The 23,681-nt window shown below is 36.0% G+C and overlaps 2 protein-coding genes across 6 annotated transcripts in view; one reads left to right on the forward strand and one right to left on the reverse strand.

Moving 5' to 3' along the window:
- The window catches only part of LOC145691039 (uncharacterized), a 65,421-nt gene extending 52,460 nt beyond the window's left edge, over positions 1 to 12,961 (forward strand). The window contains exon 3 of the mRNA XM_081766637.1: positions 12,849 to 12,961. Coding sequence (XP_081622763.1) covers positions 12,849 to 12,882 — 34 coding nt within the window. The 3' untranslated portion in view covers positions 12,883 to 12,961. The remainder of the gene's footprint in view (positions 1 to 12,848) is intronic.
- LOC145691038 (uncharacterized) overlaps positions 1 to 23,681 on the reverse strand; it is a 49,168-nt gene that overhangs the window by 20,224 nt on the left and 5,263 nt on the right. For 4 of the 5 annotated variants that reach the window (XM_081766630.1, XM_081766628.1, XM_081766629.1 and 1 more), the window contains exon 3: positions 1,511 to 2,770. The exons of the other annotated variant lie outside the window; for it this stretch is intronic. In XM_081766630.1, coding sequence (XP_081622756.1) covers positions 1,891 to 2,770 — 880 coding nt within the window. In that variant the 3' untranslated portion in view covers positions 1,511 to 1,890. Of the gene's footprint in view, positions 1 to 1,510; positions 2,771 to 23,681 lie in introns of those variants that run through there. 5 annotated transcript variants of the gene reach the window in all.

A 23,681-nucleotide genomic window follows, 5' to 3' on the forward strand; every position in this document is an offset into this window, starting at 1 on the left:
GAGCCATAGTTAGAGATTTCGGCGTCCAGGGTAAATTAGAATTCGGGCTCGTCTCATCAGGCTTTTTCTTCTATTTTTGTTACATAAAACAGAAGCAGATTTTGTTATTCTATGCTGAATTTTAATGATACTGCTTAAACAGACCATTATAATCAAAAGCTATCATTATGTATTCTTTTACAACGTTTTTTTTTTTTTTTTCAAGAAGCTTATTTTGGAATTTTTGTTAAAATTCACAAAACTACATTTGATTGGTATACAGATGCACTTTGCGAACAGTTATGCAAAATTTACGTCTTATACAATCGATAAGAAATGAAATTTCAATACTAAATGCTGTTAAAATGTTCGAAGTGAATAACATCATTAATTTCCAGTAATAGTTTTAGACTTTTGAAGTTTTATTCTGCATGTGACGAACAATAATTTCAATTCAATCATTTCGTGCGACATCTGCACCCGAGTTCTCTGCTGGTCAGCATTCGAACATTTTGGAATCCATTTTGCACTGACTTTTCGCATATCCAAATATTTTGCTCTTATGACACCCACACGCTTACACGATATCCCCAGCCACGCAGCAATATTTTCGATTGATATGCACCTATCCTCCATGATCATGCCATGCACTTTGACGATGTTTTCCGTGGTCACTGCACTTGAAGGCCTGACTGAGCGAGTTTCATCTTCAGTCTCACGATGACCAGTCTTAAAACGCCTCACCCACTTCGCTTTTATATATCCAGGAGCATGTTCTCCGAAAGTATCCTGGAAAGTTTTGTGAATTTCCATAGAGGATTTGTTTTGCAGCACAAAAAACTTCAAGACACTGCAAAGCTCATCCTTCTTGAATTTCATTAGATCCTCCGCCTTATCTTTTTTACAGGGTCTGTAACAAAGGAAATAACAATGATAAATGATCATATACGGGATGAGAGGTTCACAAATTATAACCCCTCTAATGACTATAATGATATGTTTCAGTTTTTATTTCTTCTTTGTGATTTCATGAATTTTCCAGCCCCCTCGTATTACAAAGTCCTTAACTGTTTTTATATAAAATTGAAGGATGATTTCTGAATTTTTCAAGAAAATATTGATGTCGCTCTCTGGGGCTCTATATACAAAAAAAAAAAAAAAAAAAAAAAGCTTCACATACGGTATTTCTACTATACATGATTCAAAATGTTTTTCGATGTTATAAATTGTTACAACTTTATTCTCTAAAACGGCTTTGACATAAATACATGATCCCCTCTATTCTTAGCCGATCTACTACAACTACCAATCAGAATAAAACCGGGAAGGTTAGTCACTCTCAGCTGATCTGGATTTAACCAGTGTTCAGTTACACATATTCGGCCTTATGCAGTCGTTATGACGTATGATTAGCGCCATACTAAAGGCCTGACTACTGTAGGAAACATATGTTAGTCGAACTCTTTAGTATGGCACTAATCACTCGTCAGAACGACTCTGCATGAGGCTCATTAAATTTACATATTGATGGTTAACACTCACACGGAAAAAATCATCACCGCTAAAGTACCTACTACACTCTTATTTTTACAATGAATTAATCGAATATTTTTTCTTCAAAACATTTCAGAACATACGCTCATATTTGTGTCGAAAGTGGATTGTTTAAGTCTTTAATCATCTCAATTTTCAGCTTTATATGCCTAACATTATGTAAGAGAAGTATATAACACATTCTGTTTTCTACAGTACCAAGTATACGCTGCGCGAAACATACAGTATTCGTTTATTACATTTAGGAATTATTTAAAAGATGGCTAGCAATTTGCAACGATATTTTAAAATACATTTGAATAAGGAGATTGGTATTTGAGGTGATTATTTTCCAGCTGCAAGTTTGCACTCCTCTTTTTATTTGTGACTCAGCATATGTTTTTTAAGATGATCGTTTCGAGTAAATGATTTATCACATTCTTTACAAGAGTACGGTCTCTCACCTGTATGAGTTAATAAATGTCGTCTAAGATTATCTATTTGAGTAAATGCTAAACTACACTGATCACACGGAAACGGCTTTTCCCCAGTGTGGATTAACATATGCCGTACCAGTTGATCTTTCTGGGTGAACGATTTGCTACACAACTTACATGGATACGGTTTCATACCCGTGTGCATCAACATATGTTTTTTGAGGTTAACTATTTGAGAAAACGTTTTATCGCAGCGCATACAGGGGAATGGCTTCTCCCCTGTATGCAGTACCACATGTTTTGTCAGATTGTGTTTTTGAGTAAAAGTTTTACCACACTGTACACAAGAAAATGGTTTTTCACCTTTGTGAATTAATAAATGTCTTGAAAGGCTGTCTTTTTGAGAAAACGATTTACTGCAATGACTACAAGGGTAAGGCCTTTCACCTGTATGAGTTAAAATATGTTTAGAGAGATTATGTTTTTGACGAAACGCTTTCCCGCATTCAGTACAAGTAAATGGTCTCTCACCTGTATGAGTTCGTAAATGTTTTGTAAGATTTTGTTTCAGACTGAAAGATAAACTACACTGGTTACATGCGTACGGTCTCTCTCCTGTGTGAATCATTATGTGTTTTGATAAATTTTCTTTCTGTGCAAACGCTTTACCACATTCGTTACAAGGATATGGTTTTAGACCAGCATGAACCATTAAATGCCTCTTAAGATTTTCTTTTTGTGTAAAACATTTACCACACTGGTTACATGGAAATAACTTTTTGTTGCAGTTACTGGATACATTAACAGATGCATCTAAATAGCTGAAACGAAACAGTAAAAAATATCTTAATAGAAGTTACCGGCTTGTAAAAAACGTAAAATGGAAACAAACGTGAGCGACTCGGGGATAACATGTTAAGCGCTATCTCTATCGAAATTGAGTTATTAGAAGGATGAGTTAGGATTGCAGGTTGTTGAATTTCGAATATCTACTTACATATAGCGATTGTTGTTTGCTTATGTGCCCTGGCGTTGAGTTACAAATGAAATGAAACGCACTTGTCCCCACAGGTCCATAATAACTTTTCCCCCTATTTTGATGTAAGGAATCACCTCTTAGAGTTTGTCGGTATAGTTCGTTAACACTCTGTATATATATATATATATATATATATATATATATATATATATATATATATACATATATATATATATATATATATAGAGAGAGAGAGAGAGAGAGAGAGAGAGATGATAATCTTAGCCATTTGAGGTATTCTTTTATGTACAGTATAAACTGAAATATGGAAATACTGGTAACTGACAATACGGGTAATAAGTTTTCTTTCTAACAGTAACGACATCAGCTTGTAAAGTGGAATTGGTCCTCGGAGCAAGTAATCATAATTAAACTTCAAATGTATTGTTAAGTACTTGTACAAAATGTAGAGCTCTGATGTATTATATCTAGATCACACAAACAGGAAGCTTAAGACGAAATTAAATCAAATATTGTAGTTGAAAGTCCTACGACGACGCCCTTTAGCCAAAGTGTGACGGATGATTAATGCACTTTAAGGATGATGGAAAAATTGTTGGAATGATAATGTATGAGGAAACAGGAGCATCACGAAAAAAAGAGTACAATGCTATCCACCACACTTGCTTCGCAGCGGATCGAACCATGGACCCTTCGAACCAGACTAAACTGTACTGCTGACCCACCGTGTTCCCTGAAACGGATGATGAGATAAAGTTGTTGTAAAATCTGCTTTTCTGAATTCCGCGATTTCCTTCTCACAAAACAGTCTAGTTCTTGGGAGGAGAAACTCCGTATAGAAGAACGTGATATAATAACTCAATGTTACTGAAGGAACATTTAGCTTCTTCAGTGACACTACCAAATATACAAGTTTCAGAAAGGATAAGAAAACACACTTAGAATTAAAGAGCAATATGAATGTAACAGTATTCCCTGCTTGTGAGTAGAAGGGCACCACCTGATCTAACTTTTGATTATCCAATTTGGGGTCCCATGGATCATAGCGAATGAGTTAGGGATGCTTTGCCCGGGATTGCGTCACCTATTGAAATTTTCCTTATGCCTACTCAAGGGCCAGGAAATGCATAGGACTACTCAGGATACATAAGATTACCTGGGTTATTCAATTAGGGACCCATGCCCCATAGTGTTAGTGCGAATGAGTCAGAGGTAGTTTGGCCCGGAATTACAACACCTATTGAAAGTTTGCTTATGCTTACTCAGGGACCAGGGAATGCATCGGAAAAATCTTTGAGTTTTACGTCCCACGGTTATGCCGGTTAGGCTAAAGGAGACGGTGATAATGAGTAATGAATGAAATGGTGGAATGAAGAAAGTGGGAGGAAACGGGAGAACCCCGAGAAAACCCACGCACACGGTGTTTGTCCACCACAAAGTTCACTTGGCGGGGGCTGGGATCGAACCCGGGACCCCAAGCACCAGAGGTGAACGCTCTACCACTGAGCCACCGCGGCCCCAGGGAATGCATCGGATCACTCAGGACAAATATTATCACCTTGATCCACGTGACGAGAGGGGGCGTATAAGACCTCGTTCCCTTTGATGAGTATAAAAATATTAAAATTCGGAAGCCTTTTTTTAACTTATCCTATTATTTTTGATGAGACATTTTCGTTATATAATTGAGTACAATGGTTCACTTTTTAAATTTGGGAGTCATCGTTCCCTTTCATGAGTATTAATGATTGATTTTGGGACCTTATTACGTTATATGATTATATGGAGGCGTAGTTAAGAACATTCCCTTAAATTTGATATATACTTCGTAATCCATTTCGTTTTAATTCAGGGATGAACATGGATACCTTACATATGTTGATTATTATGTTATAGACATTGCAGTCATCCCGAGTTTGATCCTTGCTGCTAATTTCAGGAAATTTTGAGTTTAACGTTTCCCGTGAAAACGATGGTGATGAGAAATGGTAGGATGAAACAGGAGAACACATCATAAACTTATTTGGCTGAGGATTGAAGCAGGGACTTCAAACATCAGAAATAAGCGCTGAGCCACCGTACTCCATTGGGAAGTTTAGTTTGTTGATTACTATGTTATAGACATTGCAATCGTCCGTGTTCGATTATTGGCGTTAGTTTCAGGAAATGGTGATTTTAATGTCCCTTTGGAGGCTAAGCGAAACGATGATGAGAAATGGTGAAATCAGAAAACATCATAAACTTCGTTGTGGATTGAATCGGAGACCTCACACATCAGAAATAAGCGCTGAGCCACCGTGCCCCATTGAGAAGTTTTATTTTTTTGTGCGAGCAGTTTTGCGTATGAAAAGAAGACGAGCAGATTTAAACAGATTATATTACATTACACATTTCTGCTCATTGTTAGGCATAGAAGTTTGTAATTGTGAAATTGTAGAATCTGCTTTTACGAAGAGTATTACATCAGCATTTTTTCTCAGCTGTTAGTGCAACGATGGACTTTTAAAGCTTAACTTTAAATTTTTGTCAAAGACAGTTTCGTAACATATCGATGAGTGTTACATTTTTCAATCAAGTTTAAGGAAAATGAATCACTTTCTAGATGTGTTAATTTGAATGTCGTAAGAAACTAACGCAAACGGGATGCTGTCATGATCAGAATTGCGATACTAGATGTAACTATTGATGTGTCAGGAGAAAACGTAAATTACGTCACAATCGGTTGTTTCGTGTTGTTTCGGCTCATTATACACGATGAAAACTGTGTTTTTTTGGTTCTCCGTGATGTCATTTATGAATTTTCGTGTTTCTGATTGGCTGATAGTGACGTCACTTTATAGTTGAACACGACCTAAATAAAATTCTAAATTTCATTTTCAAGTCCTATTTACACGAAGATCGTGAATGAACAAAGGTGTACCTCTAGTGACAGCGTAACTTTACTCCGTTCATTGGATTTGAGGTAAGTTTATTGAGATTCTATCCTTAGACACGTTTATACTCAATATCAATGGAGTGCTTTTAAACCGTATTACGCATAAAGATAACATTGTTATTATTCTTTTACTTTTAGCATGAAATATTAGGCTATGAGGAAAAATGAATAATCATGAACGAATTAGTTAGAGTACTCCGAATAAACTCATGTTTACTTGACCGGGGATCGAATTAGGAATCCCACATATTAAAAGTAAGCACGAGAAATGATTTGTTGATTTAGGTTTAGCGTCCCTTCAGTACTGGGGCTAGGAATACAGCTTAATGTTGAATCTGAGCGCATACTGGGTGTTGAATCCGGGCCAGAGATACGTAACGCTAATCACTTAGCTATGAGGAAGCTCCGTTTCTGAAAGTTACCATTAACGTAATATTAGAACTACAAAATTTTAGTTTTTCAAAAAAACTACGCACGAATTTGTTCATAGCCGTCTTTAGGAAGGCCCCGGCCTTCGGTGTGGCAACGCTGTAGCCCACACCACTCGACGTCCATCACGAGCAATACGAAGGCAAATCTTTTTCTGCAGATTGTTTTTCTTTCTTTTTTCACTTTTGTCAACTTTTTGTGATTGTTTTGTCCAATAAACAAATGGAATATTCTTGTTGAATGTAATAAGCAAGAGACTAATATAGCGAAGGCTACCTAAGTTAGTAATAAGTAATCAAAGAGTGATTGGCTAATACAACATAATTAGTAAGATACATTTAAAGTATAAGGATCATGACAACAAATTGACTAAAATAATATAAAATCCATTCATAAAATAACATTACAAAATATATTGAAAGAGGTAAGCCAAAGCAAAAAAGGGTAAACGAACAGTAAGATAGGCTTATATAACTAAATTGACAATTAAATTGAAGTTTAGCGTCCTTTTCAGTACTGAGGCTATCTGTATGAGTAACGATGATATATGCATAAATTCCTATTCTAGTTTTATATACGTTTACATAAGTATTCATAAAACATGGGCATACGAAGGTGGGGGCAGGGAGCCCGGTGCCCCCTGGTTCACGAAAATGTCTTATAACAACTTAAATTTCTTAAGGGGCCGCGGTGGCTCAGTGATAGAGCGTTCATCTCTGGTGTTTGGCGTCCCAGGTTCGATCCCAGCTCGCACCAAGTGTACTTTGTAGTGGACAAACACCGTGTGCATGGGTCTCCTCGGGGTTCTCCCGTTTCCTCTTATTTTCTTCATTTCACTCATTTCTCATCACCACCGTTTCCTTTAGCCTAACCGGCATTACGTACCGTGGGACGTAAAACTCAAAGATTTCATTTTAAATTTATTAAGGTTTTCTTAATATAAATTTAAAAAATACCAAACGTAATATAGCAACGAGGGGACATGTCCACCTAGAAAATTTTTTTCGGGCGCCTATGTTCTTAAGTATTGTAGATACTATTAATACATATAGAGTACATTTAAAAATTTGGCAGAATTGTGAGAATTTTAGGTCTATTGAAGGCCGTTCTCATGCTGAAAAGATGTCTAACTCCCTTCTATTCCTTTCTTTTACAACAGATTGCTTCATTAATTTTGAATAGTTATATAAAAGAATATTGCACAAACAATGTTTCCTACCAATTTTTCACTGTCGTGGTGGCATGGACTTACAATAATATTAAACAATCAAGTATGTTATTGTCTCTGCTTATCCCTAATATACGTAAGCGATGCAAGACTAATTTCTGATTATTGTTTGAAATTAACTTGTTTTCATATTCTTTAGATATTAACACCTGCATAATTGCAAATACATGTTTGCATACTCTTACAATAAAATCTGACAGTATCGACAATTTGCTTCAACTTATCTTAGTGGAATATTCATCTTCTGATTTCTCTTTATGTATCAAAATATCATTACACGCATCACAGTTAAGTTTGTGTGCTGTCTTGAAACATATGTACAGCCATATACGTACAGAAATGTAGAATCATCTAATGTAACACTGTTCAAGTAGTCTTTGTTTAGAATTTCAAGAAAAAACTATTAATATAATCTTTACTGTTTACAAATTCGTAATGACCATCCAATATTTCGCTTGAGAATGGAACGCTTTGGAAATCGGAAACTCATTACATTTTCTTCCTTCTTAATTGTTTCAGTGTAATTACGTTGATACCCAGGCATAATACATTTATCTGGCATTCTGTCCTCTAATTCCCATAAATGTGATACTTTACACAATCTAAATACCAACGCCTTTTACTGACAGCGTGCGATTACCACCATTTACCGAAAAGCAAACATTCCAGCCGATAGGACGTTTGCGCTGCGTTGCCAAGTTTCTATGGCGGGACCTTCCTAGAGATAGCTATGATTTGTTCTCCTACAGCGTGCCTATTAACAGTAATACGTGGACCTTCAATTTAATGTGGGATCTGATTTTTCATCGTGAATCGGAGTCTTCCTTGTCTAACCGTTTAGCTCGAAAAAGCAAGCAAATGAGAATTTGTTTCCGTTTCATGTTCGTCATACGTTTCAAACTTCAGTGTGAAATGCTTACTAGAATGATTCTCTCAGTACAGTTAGAAAACAATTTTATTTTTTTCTTTTAATCACTACAGAATCGTAGGTCAGTTACACGTTGATGTTGGCCCCGGGTTTGATTTCCAGTATGACGACAATAAACGTTTCAACAGTAGGATCATTTGAGATATGATAATTCTTTGAGGATTGATCGTGTAGTGATTTTGATACCATTAAACTTGTTAGTGATCTCTCATTCGGGAATTCATTTTTAATTCGTGTTCTTTTCTCGTTTTAGATATTTGTTTTCTTTGCCTATTCCTTTTTGTTTTACTTTACCTTTTCCTGTTTGAATATGGCTACTATTGGCTTTACTATCTTGCGAGAAATCAACAGATATTATCGGCATTTTAATCTCGAAGGACGAATGCTTGAAATTCAAATCAATGCTCCGACCAGTGACACCGATATTGTTGACTGGGTTCAGACCTGCTTTCAACATATTTTGGATTACTTATTGGAAAAAGTCAGCGAATCATCGATGACTGGATTATCGATTTTATCTCATAATGAGAACAAGCCGTTTTATTTATATTTCAGGCGTGCAAGTAATCTGACACTGGAGACTTCATGAGGTTTCTTCGATCGCATTCTTCAAAGTAACGATAGTTTTCTCATGAACGAACCGTTCGTTGTATATTTTCGTCATGTGGATGTGCCATGTGGATTTGGAAGAATGTGTCGAAGTCTTTTATCAAACGACGAGTGACTAAAACACAACAATGACATTTTACGAATAAAAAACACAAACAAGAAATGTTTGGCTCATGCCATTGTGATTGCTATTAGCCTAAAGAAATATAAGGATAAAAATCAGAAACTGTACAAACAATATCAGAACCAGAGTAAGTGTGTTGTTATACCGAATGTACATGAAATTTTGTCTAAATCCACAGTGAATTTAGATCATGGGGGATCCGTGGAAGAACTGCAACAATTGCAACGCTACTTGACCGATTATGAACTTGCTGTATACACCAGCTTTTTCGGAGAAGATATTCTGTATGAAGGACCTGATGGCGAAGACAGGATTCCAATCAATTTAATGAACATCAATTCTCATTATGACATCATCAAGTCATTAAGGTCCGTTTTTTCTACTAAGTACTATTGTGTTGCATGCCACAAAAAATATGATCATCTTAATAAACACGTCAAGAACTGTTCAGCCATGTGTGAGAAATGTTCGCAGAAACCGGCATGCAGTAAGACCAATCGGGAGAAGCAGTGTCCGGAATGCAATCGTGAATATTACGGTGAAACATGATATACAAATCATCTTACTGTACCATATCATAAAGGCCAACAAATATGCAAGATTGTGAAAGCGTTCCAAATGCCTACGCATTTATTCGTTTGTCTATACAGGAGAAAGAGAACTTCATTCTACATATTGCTTTTGTAATGTGTGTCATAAACACGTTGTGTCTACCCATCAATGCTAAATGGTGCCTCATACGACTCAATTAAAACCTGGAGTTCCATCAGTGTTACATGCCAAGAAAGCTATGATTGTTTTTATGATATCGAAGCCACACAGGATACTTTCTTCGATGAAGACACGTTTATTCATAAGCCCAATATACTGGTGGCCCAACAAGTATGTTATAACTGTGTTCAAGATGAAGATATACATCATTTGTGTGAAGTTTGTGGACAGTGGGGACATATTTTCCAAGACGATTCGATCAATGCCTTTCTTGTATATCTACGTCAACTACGACCTAACATCAAACTTATTGTCTTTGGCACATAATTCTAAATAGTATGATAATCATTTTATTCTTAAATCCTTAGTGGAAGAACATGAATTGAAACTTACTTTGACCCTGAACGGAGCAAAAATTTTAAGCATGAAAGTGAATCACTTATCGTTTGTTGACTCCTTAAATTTCATTCGAATGGCTTTAAGTAAATTATCCAAGGCATTTCATTTACCAGCGACTAAAGGATATTTCCCACACTTTTTAATACTGCTGCATATCAAGCGTATGTGGGAAAATTACCGGACATCCATTATTATGGCGTAGATGAAATGAAAGTGCATGAACGAGAGAAATTCATGACATGGTACAACGAACACCAGAACGATACGTTTATTTTCCAAGAAGAATTGGTGAAATATTTTGTCCAGGACGTCAACGTACTTCGAATGGCTTGTATATCTTTTATGACCACTTTTGAACAAGAAACTCACGTTAATCCTTTCCTGGAGGCTATCACTTTGGCGAGTACGTGTAATTTATTATTTCGACGAAATTTCTTAAAACCCAATACCATTAGCATTCTCCCTGCACGAGGATACCGTCACAGAAATAATCAGTCACGGATTGCTTTGCAGTGGCTTGCCTACATGGAAGAAAAAGAGAGACATCCAATTCTACGTGCAGCAAGAAGAAAAGAAGTTTTTGTTGCTGGTTTTCATCTGGACGGTTAGTATAAACATCCCGACACTGAAGAAGAACACGTGTATGAATTTCGAGGTTGTAGGTTCCATGCCTGTCTTCTCTGTGTCCCTACAGGCCGTGATCAGCCCATTTATGAAAACTCCGAATAAACTATGAACTATCGCTACGAGAGAACACAGCGTAAAATGAAATTATTACGATCCATGGGATATAAAGAACATAAAATATGGGAATGTGAATTTCGTCAAGTGTTAAAATCCAATCCAGCATTGGCCTCTTCTTTAAGCACACATCCTTATACTAATAAGACACTGTTAAATCCAAGAGACAGCTTCTATGGTGGCCGTGTTAATGTCATTAAATTGTATCACGTCGCAAATGAAAATGAAGGCGAAGAAATCCAATTTTTGGATATTGTTTCACTGTATCCATATGACAATAAATGTGGACGGTATCCAGGAGGACGCCCACGAATTTACCTACAGGGAGATCCAAATATGCCCACCATTCAAGATGTCAATGGTTTAATCAAGTTAAAGATTATGCCTAGCAGAAATGTCTTTCATCCAGTACTGCCATTTCGCTCAAATAAGAAGTTGTTGTTTCCACTTTGTGCTTCTTGTGCCACAGCATTAAATCAAGATTCTGAATGTACACATTCCGACAGTAAAAGAAGTCTTAAAAAACGTGGTTGTGCTAAGAAATTCAAAAAGCCATTGAACTTGGGTATCAAGTAATTGAAATTTACTAAATTTGGGATTAAGACCGTATATGATCCTGAAACCAAGACTGGTGGATTATTCAGCGAATACATTAACACATTTTTGAAATCCAAGCTGGAAGCTTCTGGATGGCCAGCTAATTGTGTCACCGAAGAAGAAAAGAAGCAGTATATTCAAATGTTACAACAACGTGAAGGCATAACTTTAGATGCAGCAAATATAATGACAAATTCAGCATGTCGTAGTCTTGCAAAACGCTGTTTGAATGCCATCTGGGGACGACTCGCTATAAGAGACAATTTCAGCCAAACGATCATCAATAACGACTCCAAAGAACTGTATCAGAAATTAATTGCTCCAGATATACAAGTCAACCAAATTTTACCTGTCAATGATTCGTTCTTATACCTTTATTAGCAGTATGAAGATGATGTTCCAGTACAAAATCAGAATGCTAATGTTGTCCTTGGAGCATTTACAACGTGTCACGCTCTTTGGAACTCTACAAATATTTAGGAGTGCTGCAAGAAAGAGTACTATATTTCGATACAGATTCCGTGATATTCACGCAGCGACCATCAGAGCCCACAATAGACACAGAAGTACTTCTTGGTTCAATGTCAAATGAACTGGAATCAATTGGACCAATATCATACATTAAAAACTTCGTGTCTGGTGGCCCAAAACATTATGCTTTAGAAATCTACGACCCGACACGAAATCAACGAATTATGTATTCACATTCAATTATACAGCAAGCCAAAGTTAAATCAAGCCACCCACGATCATCATCATCTCACAAAATCTAAAGAAAAGTACAGTTTCAATTATAAAAAAACGCCGATTAATACCAGTTACATACGACACATTACCCTATGGATATACAAAAGCCAAAAGAGAACAACAGCCTTATTTTCCCTAATCCCACCAATATCACCTCCCAAAGACGGGCTAAGTGTCAACCGTAACACGAGACATTCTTTAACGATGAACGAGTTTTTTTCTGATGCTAGTGGAAACAAACTCAGCTGAGAAGATGACATCACCTTGCACAAACCAGTGGAGAAAAAATGAATTTAGATACATCACATTTGCTTTTTTTTTTTCTCACCTCACTCTCTCTTGATCAGTTAGTTTATGTTCTTGGTAGATGCTAATAATCTGTTTTTCTTCTTTTACAGGAAACAAATAAATATTACCACGTATATTCATATGTATTATTTCCTCTTTACAGAATTTGTACCCGTATCACACACATCTTTATTTGAAGAAAAATAAATGCACCCAAACATGGAGAAAAAGGAATCTTGTATTCTATTTCACATGCTAAAAATAAATGTACAGAAACATGAAGAAAATAAAATTCTGTATTCTATTTCACTTCCTAAAATCAAATTCTTTTTCTGTATTACGATTTCAATTTCTTTTCTGAATGAATTTACCGATAAAATAAAATTTCTGAAATCAATGTTTTGAGTAAAAAACAAACTATTTTTTTGTTTCAGAACTTTCTTCGTGTGCGAAAAAAAAATGTTTGTGTACGAAACAAAATTGTTTTCAGAAATTTTGTGTACAAACAAAAACTGTTTCAAAATTTTTTTTGTACGAAACAAAATTTTGTTTCAGATTTTTTTTTGTGTACGAAACAAAAACTGTTTCAGAAAATTTTTTGTGTACAAAACAAAATTGTTTCAGAAAAATTTTTGTACTAAACGAAAATCAGTTTTCGTCACGAAACTGCTCCGACTAAATTAATCGATTCATTTTGATAGTGTTGGCAACACTGGAAAAATCATGCAACTATTATTGTAGTATTGCTAAAGCACTGAGTTACAGCGAATACAACTAGATTCGAACCAACAATCCTAAACGTCTCATTCATCTCTAAATACAGCCAACTAAACAATAAGATGTTTATACGTTTTAATGCCAACGCTTAGCACTGAGTCACCAAGGTTTCCTTTAAGGTCAAAGTCGTACACGAAGTAAAAAAAATGGTAACACAGATCTCCTTTTTTATGCGAAACATAAACCTATTATGAAAACTGCTGGCAGTGAATGGAGCATGGTGGCTCAGCGCTTGGCTCTAAGGATAGTTTTAGACGGAAGCATTTATCGTAGCATTTCTAGTAGTAGATGTGGTGCCAAAAGTCTTCAATAATATTCTATGGCATCGAAAGTATATGATGATTTTACCCATGGAAGCATTTTGATAAGAATTTTGTCGTGACGTAGCAAACAATTCACTGGAGAAGAGCGCAATTATGCATCCGAAAGTAAAAACGGAGATTTCAGTCGCTATATCTTCTAAAGCCCTTTGTGTGAAACGTAAACCTAGTATGAGAACTGCTCGCACCGAAATGTGCAATGTAACACAATCTGTTTAAATCTGCTCGTGTTCTTTTCATACGTAAAGCTGCTCGCACTGAATGGAGTACGATGGTTTAGCGCTTGTCTCCAATGTGTGAGGTTTCTGCTTCAATCCACAACGAAGTAAGTTCATGTTTCCCCTGTTTCGTCCTATCATTTCTCATCATCGTTTCGCTTAGCCTCGAGAGGGACAATAAAATCCTCATTTCCTGAAACAAACACCAACATTGGAACTCGGACGATTGCAAAGTCTATAACAGTAATCAACAAATTAAACTTCTCAATGGAGTACGGTGGCTCAGCGCTTACTTCTGATGTGTAATCAATGCTTCAATCCTCAGCCAAGTAAGTTTATGATGTGTTCTCCTGTTTCATCCTACCATTTCTCATCACCATCGTTTTCACGGGAGACGTTAAACTCAAAATTTCCTGAAATTAGCAGCAAGGATCAAACTCGAGATGACTGCAATGTCTATAACATAATAATCAACATATGTAAGGTATCTATGTTCATCCCTGAGGTGGAACGAAATGGATGACGAAGTATATATCAAATTTAAGCGAATGATCTTAACTACGCCTCCATATAATCATATAACTTAATAGGGCCCAAAAATCAATCATTAATACTCATGAAAGGGAACGATGACTCCCAAATTTAAAAAGTGAACCATTGTACTCAATTATACAACGAAAATGTCTCATCAAAAATAATAGGATAAGTTTCAAAAAAATCGTTCGAATTTCGATATTTTTATACTTATCAAAGGAAATGAGGTCCTATACGTCCCCCTCTTGTCACGTGGATCAAGGTGGTTATATGTGTCCTCAGTGATCCGATGCATTCCCTGGCCCCTGAGTAAGCATAAGCAAGCGTTCAATAATTGATGCAATTCCGGGCCAAACTACCTCTGACTCATTCGCACTAACGCTATGGGGCATGGGTCCCAAATTGGATAACCCAGGTAATCTTATGTATCCTGAGTAGTCCTATGCATTCCCTGGTCCCTGAGTAAGTGTAACCGGCTGGAGTTCTGGTCGCTGTTCGGGCTCCCATTTATTTGTAACCAGTCCGTGTAATCTGGTCGCTGTCCGTGGCTCGTGGTACTACCAATAAGTATACTCCTGATACTTTAACTTACCTGGACAGGAAGATGAAGAACCTTTCCAAGGAAGGTTACAAACTGTTTCCAAATCGCTCGTCGGTCTCAATAATGAGATGAGCATTAGGCGCCGAGAGGTTCGGGTGTCTCGTCTCGAAAACCTCACGGACGATCAGACGGTCATCCAGACCATAACGCACACAAACATCACTCATACAAACAACGAAAACACACTGGATTAAATAACACTATACTTATTTATTAGAACACTATTTAAAAAAAATAGCGAAGAGGAATGGACACAACACTGAACACTAGATATATGCAATAATTTTCGTTGCTGAAATCACACTTTGCCCTTTTCGGGTAATATAGCCCTTTATATATATATATGATTATAATTCAGATATCACTACAAATGCTTCTCACACACTATTGACACACTTGGGGGGTTAGCACTGGGGAAAAGTTGTCTGGATCGTCCCACGATGAATCCAGTTGTTACGCTGAACAGTCCTGCAGCATAAAGGTGAATCTTCAGCAAATAAACGAAAAGGTCTCCACAGTTCAATACTGATATTGGAGGGCGCGTATATAACTTTTTAGCGCACTAGGTTTATGAACCTGGGACTTCAATAGTTGGGGCTAGCCGTAAGAAATCGTCCTTCGCCGGCTAAATAGCTTGTGCCATTTCACAAAAAGTCGTATCTGAAGCTCGACACGACATGCGTGGGTTACGGCTTCCAGACCTGGAGTCAAACTCTCTGAGCATCCAAGCTCAAGCTACGGGTTGCAATGATCAACTAAAAAAGGCTGGCAGTTCATTTCAAAAATCACTCAGTTAACTCACCTGTACGAACATACAAACAGAATACGGAAAACAATTTATGTTAATTTTAGTCAACTGCCTATAATTCACTAGACACGGCAATAACTTTGGCGTGAGAAAGTACTGATAACGGACTGCAGAACAACGCAGTTGGTGCCACTTTGGTTGCTGAACATCTGGTCAGCCCGTATTTCTCTAATCTATTATAATGTTTCCATAAGCGATTAAAGAAAGCACTTAATTCAGTTCCAAATAACTGCAGAATATACACTGTGCATATAATAAGTCAGGGAGAAACACTGAAATGGTTAGTCATTCGCTGAAATATTCTCACCAAAAGCAACGTTTTAAATATATATATGATAAAACGATGAAAGACTTCTTTGTCCAATTGTGTGGGAAAGAAGCAATTCCCACCGAAGAAAGAACTTATGTGCGTTGCAGAATATAGTATAAATCGAAAATAATGATCACTGACTTTACGAAATATACAGAGTGTCCACAAAAATATTTCTATAACCTGGTAGCGGTTATATCAGCATATGCAAAATTTCAGTAGGTAATAATAAAAAGTTAGATCAGGTGGGGCCATTACTAGTTTGTGAAACATTTGAGAAAAGAAAACGAATTATTATCCAGTATAATACGTTATTGAGCAGGTGGAAGTCAGCATTACCAGTGTTTAATTTTATGGGATCACGGATATTGCTATATTTTTGCAACTGCATCGTAAGTGCTGCAAAATTTGATCAGAGCTTACCCCTTTTTTAAATATCGAATTTGAAATTTAATATTCCAGTATTGTTTCAGACTAAAGCAACTGTTTACAGCGAGGTCTAAACGAAAGCCCGGAGCTTTGATATGAGTAGGTATCTTGTCGAGAATAGAACCTGTATCCATAAGCACAGAAAACAAATATGTTATCAAATTGGACACGACGGGGGATTAGAAACGGACACTTAAACTTCGAGTGAATGTTCGAGTAAAGATCTAAAAAAAAAGAAAGAAAAATGTATAATGTTCCTTCTTTATACGCTCTTTACTAGAAGTATCTTCCAGCTACACTAGGTAACACTAACTATCGTACTGTTCATTGATAAGAGTAAATGGTTACGGTTAGTGAGGAGTTCAGCAGATGGAAAATTGGCACTCCTCACGATAAAGGTAATGGACGACACATGGTGCACATTAAAAACAGAAAAGAATTGAAATGTTGAAGAAAGTGCTGTTCATATATAACATAAAAAATGTAAAATACTAAGCTTAAGTATGAAGCGTACATAAAAGATATTTCACGAAAAGGATAATAAATAACATAAAATAAATAAGCATAAATTTACTCTCAAGAAACAGTAATATAAAACAAAACGATTTTTCTTTTTGTTAAATACGACATGTTCATAACCTTTAGTAAAGGAGGTGGATTATTAATGAAAATGTATGATGATGATATTAACTTCCTTAGCTTATCCACTGATAATCAACCCTTAGTCCACGCGCTCCACGCTAGCCAGTAAATCGACCAGCACGACCGTGCAATATATTTTGAACGACTGATAGAGAACTCCTCATTGAATTTTAACTATTGAAATTCCGCGAATGAGAGTAATAACATAGTCACTACGAACAGCAACATTTCACATGACCCTATTAAAGTTATTCGGCGATTAAAGAAAAATGAAAATGAAATCTTTGAGTTTTACGTCCCACGGTTATGCCGGTTAGGCTAAAGGAGACGGTGATGAGTAATGAATGAAATGGTGGAATGAAGAAAGTGGGAGAAAACGGGAAAAACCCGAGAAAACCCACGCACGTGGTGTTTGTCCACCACAACGTTCACTTGGCGGGGGCTGGGATCGAACCCGGGACCCCAAGAACCAGAGGTGAACGTTCTACCACTGGGCCACTGCAACCCCGCGATTTTGAACACTTTTTGAGGTCTATGTATCTTTTGCATTCTACAAGATTGTGCCAAATACTCAGTGGATACACTCTTCGCAATTCCATCGGTTTACATTTAATTGCTTAAGAAGAAGAACTTAAGAAATTTACAGTATGCGTAAATTACAATGTACGAATAAACGAGACCATCATTATATGATGTGAAGTATAATCTCCTTTCGAGATATATTCGGTTCACCAAAGCCAACTAAGAAGATGAAGCGAATCTACCAGCACTTGCGAAAAATATTTCGAGATTTCTGCTTCGCATACAATGACGAAATGCATAGTATGGAAGAATAAGTTTATGATTTTAATTAATGTTGTGCACAACAAAAGATAAAGATAAATTGGAATGTGTTACAATTGGTAATATTGTGAACCATATATTATTGTAAATCATATGTTATTTTAATTCTTTTATTAATTTGTTGTAACTATGAAGGCAGAAAACTAAATTCAAACCCATTAGGGAATTATTCTGACTTCCTTTGAGTATGCAATAAAGTTCCCAATATTATGTTTTCCTGGTGTTTTTGCATTCGTCACTGGTTTGATTTTTCCTGCTGGAAGAGTTAGCTTGTAACACGTGAATTTAAATATCTATTATATTCAGAGTATATTATAATTTATCTGCACTTCCGTTTGCTTCGATTTTTCGTTTGCCAAAATTTCCGTCTGCTTCATTTCTTGGTGCCAAAATTACCGAATCAAAAATAAAGATAAAATTTCCGCCTTTGGTCTCAATCAATCAAATGACTTTACCAAAGCAAAAGAAAGAAATAACAAAACACCTTACATGAATAACACTGGGAAAGGATGAACCACGACCCAATTGTGCTGTACTTTTAGTATTTAATATTTTAGATGCATACTTAAATATGGAAGATTGCATTATCGCCTAAATGTGAAAAATCTAGATAATAAATCTATTTATTAGAGTACTGGGACAATAAAGACTGAGAGCAAGATAGAAAAAGTACGAAGGAACCTGCAGAAAAGTGTTATGTTTCCCAGCTGCTCAAAGGCGTAGAACAAAAACTACATTGTAATACGAGTTATTTCGAACATGAGAAACCGTGGAGATGTGGTCCATATCAGCGTAAGAGAATCACACACATATGTAATCTAAAATTGTATATTTCAGTAATAATAAATGGGAGTGGACGGCATATCTTCCAGGTGTGCTCCCAACAGATCTCAGATAATGCTCTGACTTATCCAGAGCAGGAAAATTTGAGCATTGACAGCAGTGAATTCTGAATGCATGAGATGAGAGGTGTTAGGTATTGCGAGCTTCACGGTTCCTCGTGTTCGGAATAACACGTGGTGTTATGTATTATTTCACTCCGGAACGTGAAAAAAAGTGCGAAAATAACGTGAAACAACCATCGTAGCAGGCGTTATTATGAACACAAGCTACCGTCAATGCTGCGTTTACTAATACTTTACACTGCCCTGGCGTATTCAGTACAGACTGTTATCAAACTTTTCTTTCTCTCCACTTGAATCCACCTTTAAGTCAGAGCGTATCTAAGAATTCTGTTATTAACGTATCTGGGAATTACCAACTGTAGAGAATGCCTTGTTCACACATTGCACTTTATTAGGAAAGGTAATTTTCGATGGCACATGCATCACTTCTTTCACATCAGTATGAATCACATAAAAGGATAATGTATAATTCTTATATACTGTACTTTTAAGCATTATTTGTATTTACGGGCAAAATGAGCTATTTGAAAAAGGCACAAGCTATCAAGAAGAAAAAGAAGAAATTATAAAGAAATAATTTAAATGTTTTGTATTATATTGAAATTTTGTTATCATTGCTATGACGATTTGTTTACTTGTTTTAATGTCGTTGCTATATTAACTAGGAAGATATAGATATAAAGAGGAACCAATTTGTGTAAGCTGAATGTACATTCTAAAGTGTCGAAAAGGTTATATGTCCAAGGATAATAATATATGTTTGAAATGCATTATTGCGTTGAATTATTCCAGATAATCTCGTGTATTGCATAAACATTTAGAATCAGGGCATATGTAACATAGTTCACGACGGAATTAGCGTTACATATTATATGGTGCCGGAACCGTGGACTTTGGAAATCAGTTAGAAGAAAAAGTAAACTATCTCTCAGCATCACGGATTATGTATTGCTTCGTAATAAAAGAAAAATGTACAGAAGATCCATAATGAATGTGAATACCGGAATTGAAGAAGTTAATGTTCCTGGAAGTGAAACTTCATCAGATGTAGTTAAACGTTTACATCAGCTAGGGCAACAAATGAATTCCATGTCACAACAGATGAATACTAGGTTGGAACAAGTGACACAAAACATTGATTGCAAATTGAACACCAGATTGGAATAAATGAATTCAAAAGCAGACACCAGGTTGGAACAAGTAACACGAAACATTGACTCCAAATTGAACACCAGATTGGAACAAATGGATTCCAAATTAGACACCAGGTTGGAACAAGTTACACGACAAATACGACATGAATTGGATTCCAAATTGGACCACATAAATACCGAATTGGAAGTAACTGATAATAGAATGGAACAGATTGTTCATATGTTTGCACTGGTGAAAAGTAATGTTCACGTAGTTGAAACCGAAGTAAACGAACATGCTAATAAAATTCGAAGATTGTAGGAAGAAATCCATTTCCATACTATTAAACAGAAGATCAATGCGGCCATCTGTAATCCTGATTCTGCCTTCAATGCTGTGCGTGATGAATACACGAGACCTTAACCAAGACACTGCGAAGAACACAACAATTCATCCGAAGTTTGTTCTGACGGGGAAGATACCATTTCAAATACGGAGAATGAAGACAGGAGGACACCTCGCAGGAATCATATGCACAGAAAACGACATCTAAAAGTGAAATTTAGTGAAATACAGGTAAGATCACTAACCAAATTCGTGGCAGATCAGAAGATATTGCTGCAAGTATGTTTCTAGAAAATTTTGAGCAAGAGTGCGAGTTAATAGGAATAGGTAAGGACAATTTTCTTAAGATAATACCACATATTTTGTTACCAACCTCTTTTGTATGGTTTAAGGCAGTTAGCGGTAATTTACGCAACTATTCTGATATTAAAAAATGACTTTCTAGCTAATTTCGAAAATGACTTTATGTTAGCAGACAGGGATGCTCAGAGCAGGAATCAACATTTTGATTCAAAAGTTGATAAGAGGCTTACTGATTTTGTGATCGCAGTGTATAATGATTTGAAACAAATGAATCCTTACTAACAGGAGTCGCGTATTATCGCCTCAGTACGAATATTACTACCGTTTATGCTTCGGCAAGTATTAATCTCTTTACAATGTATAAATATCAATCATTTAATTCTAGTCGTTCAAAATTACGAGTCAAGTTAGATTGCAAAATAGTAGTAATACAAATCAAGCTAATTATATTCCTGTTCGAAATATACATGCTAGAGAGAACTGTGATCCTAGTACAAGAGATTATGTTAGATTTACTCGTAACGACTATACGACAGAACCTAACTTCAGAAGAAACAGAAATAGTAATAGTACCGTTTCTAAAAATAATGTAAATAATCGAGTTAAATGCTCACTTATTGCCAGATTCCGCAATAACTATTTAGGTGGCAGATATTTTCGAAATAGAAACCAAAGAGCTAGTGAAATAAACAACACACAGGACTGTAGTCAAGATTCTGCTATTCAATGTAACCTAATCGAATCTTTTAGTAATGTCAATTAACGCACATATAGTTCAAGTGGACTGGGTTAAAGCCACGTTACCAATGGGCTCGCAAGAATATAAAAACAGTAATTTAAACGAAATTATTTTAAATCTTTTAAATAATGGTAACTAATAATAATGTCTGCTTGAAAGTGTTATTCTTTTTGTCATTATAATCAATTTTTGTTTTCTTTCACTTTGAATATTGTTCTGATTTCATTGTAATTCTACTTCGCTCATATTCTTTGAATTACATCTATGTATCGATACAAATATTGTCTATCACATTTATGTTAGCTATGCCCAAATAAATGAAATAGCTTAAATTGTATTTTAACGTGCATCAACCTTATTGTTAATATGTATAAATGGTATCGAATTAAAGAATTTATTTAGGGCCTAAAAATAAACAACAAACGTACCACATTTTGAATATCTCCTCATCGTCGGTACTTTTACAAACTTAAAATAAAATTGATTATGGAATAAATATAAAATTGATATTGGGATAAAATGAAAATATGTTGTTTTATGAATTGTAATTTTTATATATATACGAGGGTTATCTAAAACTGAGGTAACTACTGTATACGAAATGTCTAACGGTTTAGGATTCTTTCTTTAATTGTGATCAATGTAAAGAAGTCCTAGTAATTCGGGAGCCATTATACAACGATAATGTATAATTCTTATGTACTTTTAAGTATTTTTTGTATTTACGGTCAAAATGAGGTACTTAAAGAGGTACAAGCTATTAAGGAGAAGAAATTATAGAGAAATAATTTAAATATTTTGCATTATATTGAGATTTTGTTACGGTCGCTATGACGATTTGTTTACTTGTTTTAATGTCGTTGCTATAGTAACTAGAAAGATATAGATATAACGAGGAACCATCTTGTGTAAATTGAATGTACAAAATTTTAAGATGTTGAAAAAATTTTACATTCAAAGATAACATTATATATTTGAAATGCATTATTGCGTTGAATTATTCCAGATAGTCTCGTGTATTACAGAAACATTTAGAATCAGGGCATATGTAACAAAGTTCACGAAATAATTAGCGTTACACACATTCATATCCAAAGCTGACAACGTTTATAGCAGCATAAGACTATTGACCGCGATGTTAAGGAAAGTTCTGTGGTATGTGAGAAGCAGCAGAAAGGCAGTATGTAGTGCACTGAACTGGCGAGGATAATCTAAAGCGGACGAACTTTCTAATTTGAAAAGGAATGCAAATTACTGACCTTGGCTATGTAGTGTTAGAGCAACTTAGATGGCAATTTTCTTACGAAGAAAAGGGTCTAAGATAATAACGGTCTGCAAAACTCACGGCTAAACCATGTCGACGAAGTCGAAAGAAAACTTGGAGGCGATTGTCACTGAGAACCCTCGTGCGGTTACATTCGATGGTGACGAGAAAATTAAGAATATGCATTCACAATTACGTCCACCACAAGTTGCATTACGTGGACATACAAGGTCAGGTTCCCAGAGTGAAACGCTGGTAAGTCCTTTAGTACAATATCAATAGTACTGCGAACATGAAATATGTACCGCTGATGACAACTGAAAACGCGATATAGCCAGATGAGTTTTTGTTTAGTTTATTTCGAACCGTGTGACAAATGCCTCAAGGAGTGTATCATCTAAAATGTTTCTGCCCAACCGTTAAACATCACAAACGATCTATGATTCTCTGGACAGCAAGGTACTAGTTTCCACTGGATCCTGAGCAGACACTTATCTATTGCGTTACCACGCGTGATTATATCGCATCTTAGGTTAGTGTGTACATCCGTACTCTGGATGTTTTTCTGGGCAATGAGTCTATATTTCAGAAACATAACTCGGCCGCACACTCATATATGATGCTCTTGCGTCTGGCTGATGAAAAATCTAGATGATGCTGAACACATTCTAAGACGCGACTAGTCCATAAAATTAAATATAATTGAACGTCTATAGTCCGTTTTGAAGACGAATTCGACGCAGATTCCCGTCTCCACACCTCTCACAGTACTGAATAAAACTTTGTAATATTCTTTGTGAAACTTCTCTCGGAATTTTGTAATA

This window comes from Thermobia domestica, chromosome 7 (assembly GCF_964235325.1).
Source record: "Thermobia domestica chromosome 7, izTheDome1.hap1.1, whole genome shotgun sequence".
NCBI classification, from domain to species: Eukaryota; Metazoa; Arthropoda; class Insecta; order Zygentoma; family Lepismatidae; genus Thermobia; species Thermobia domestica.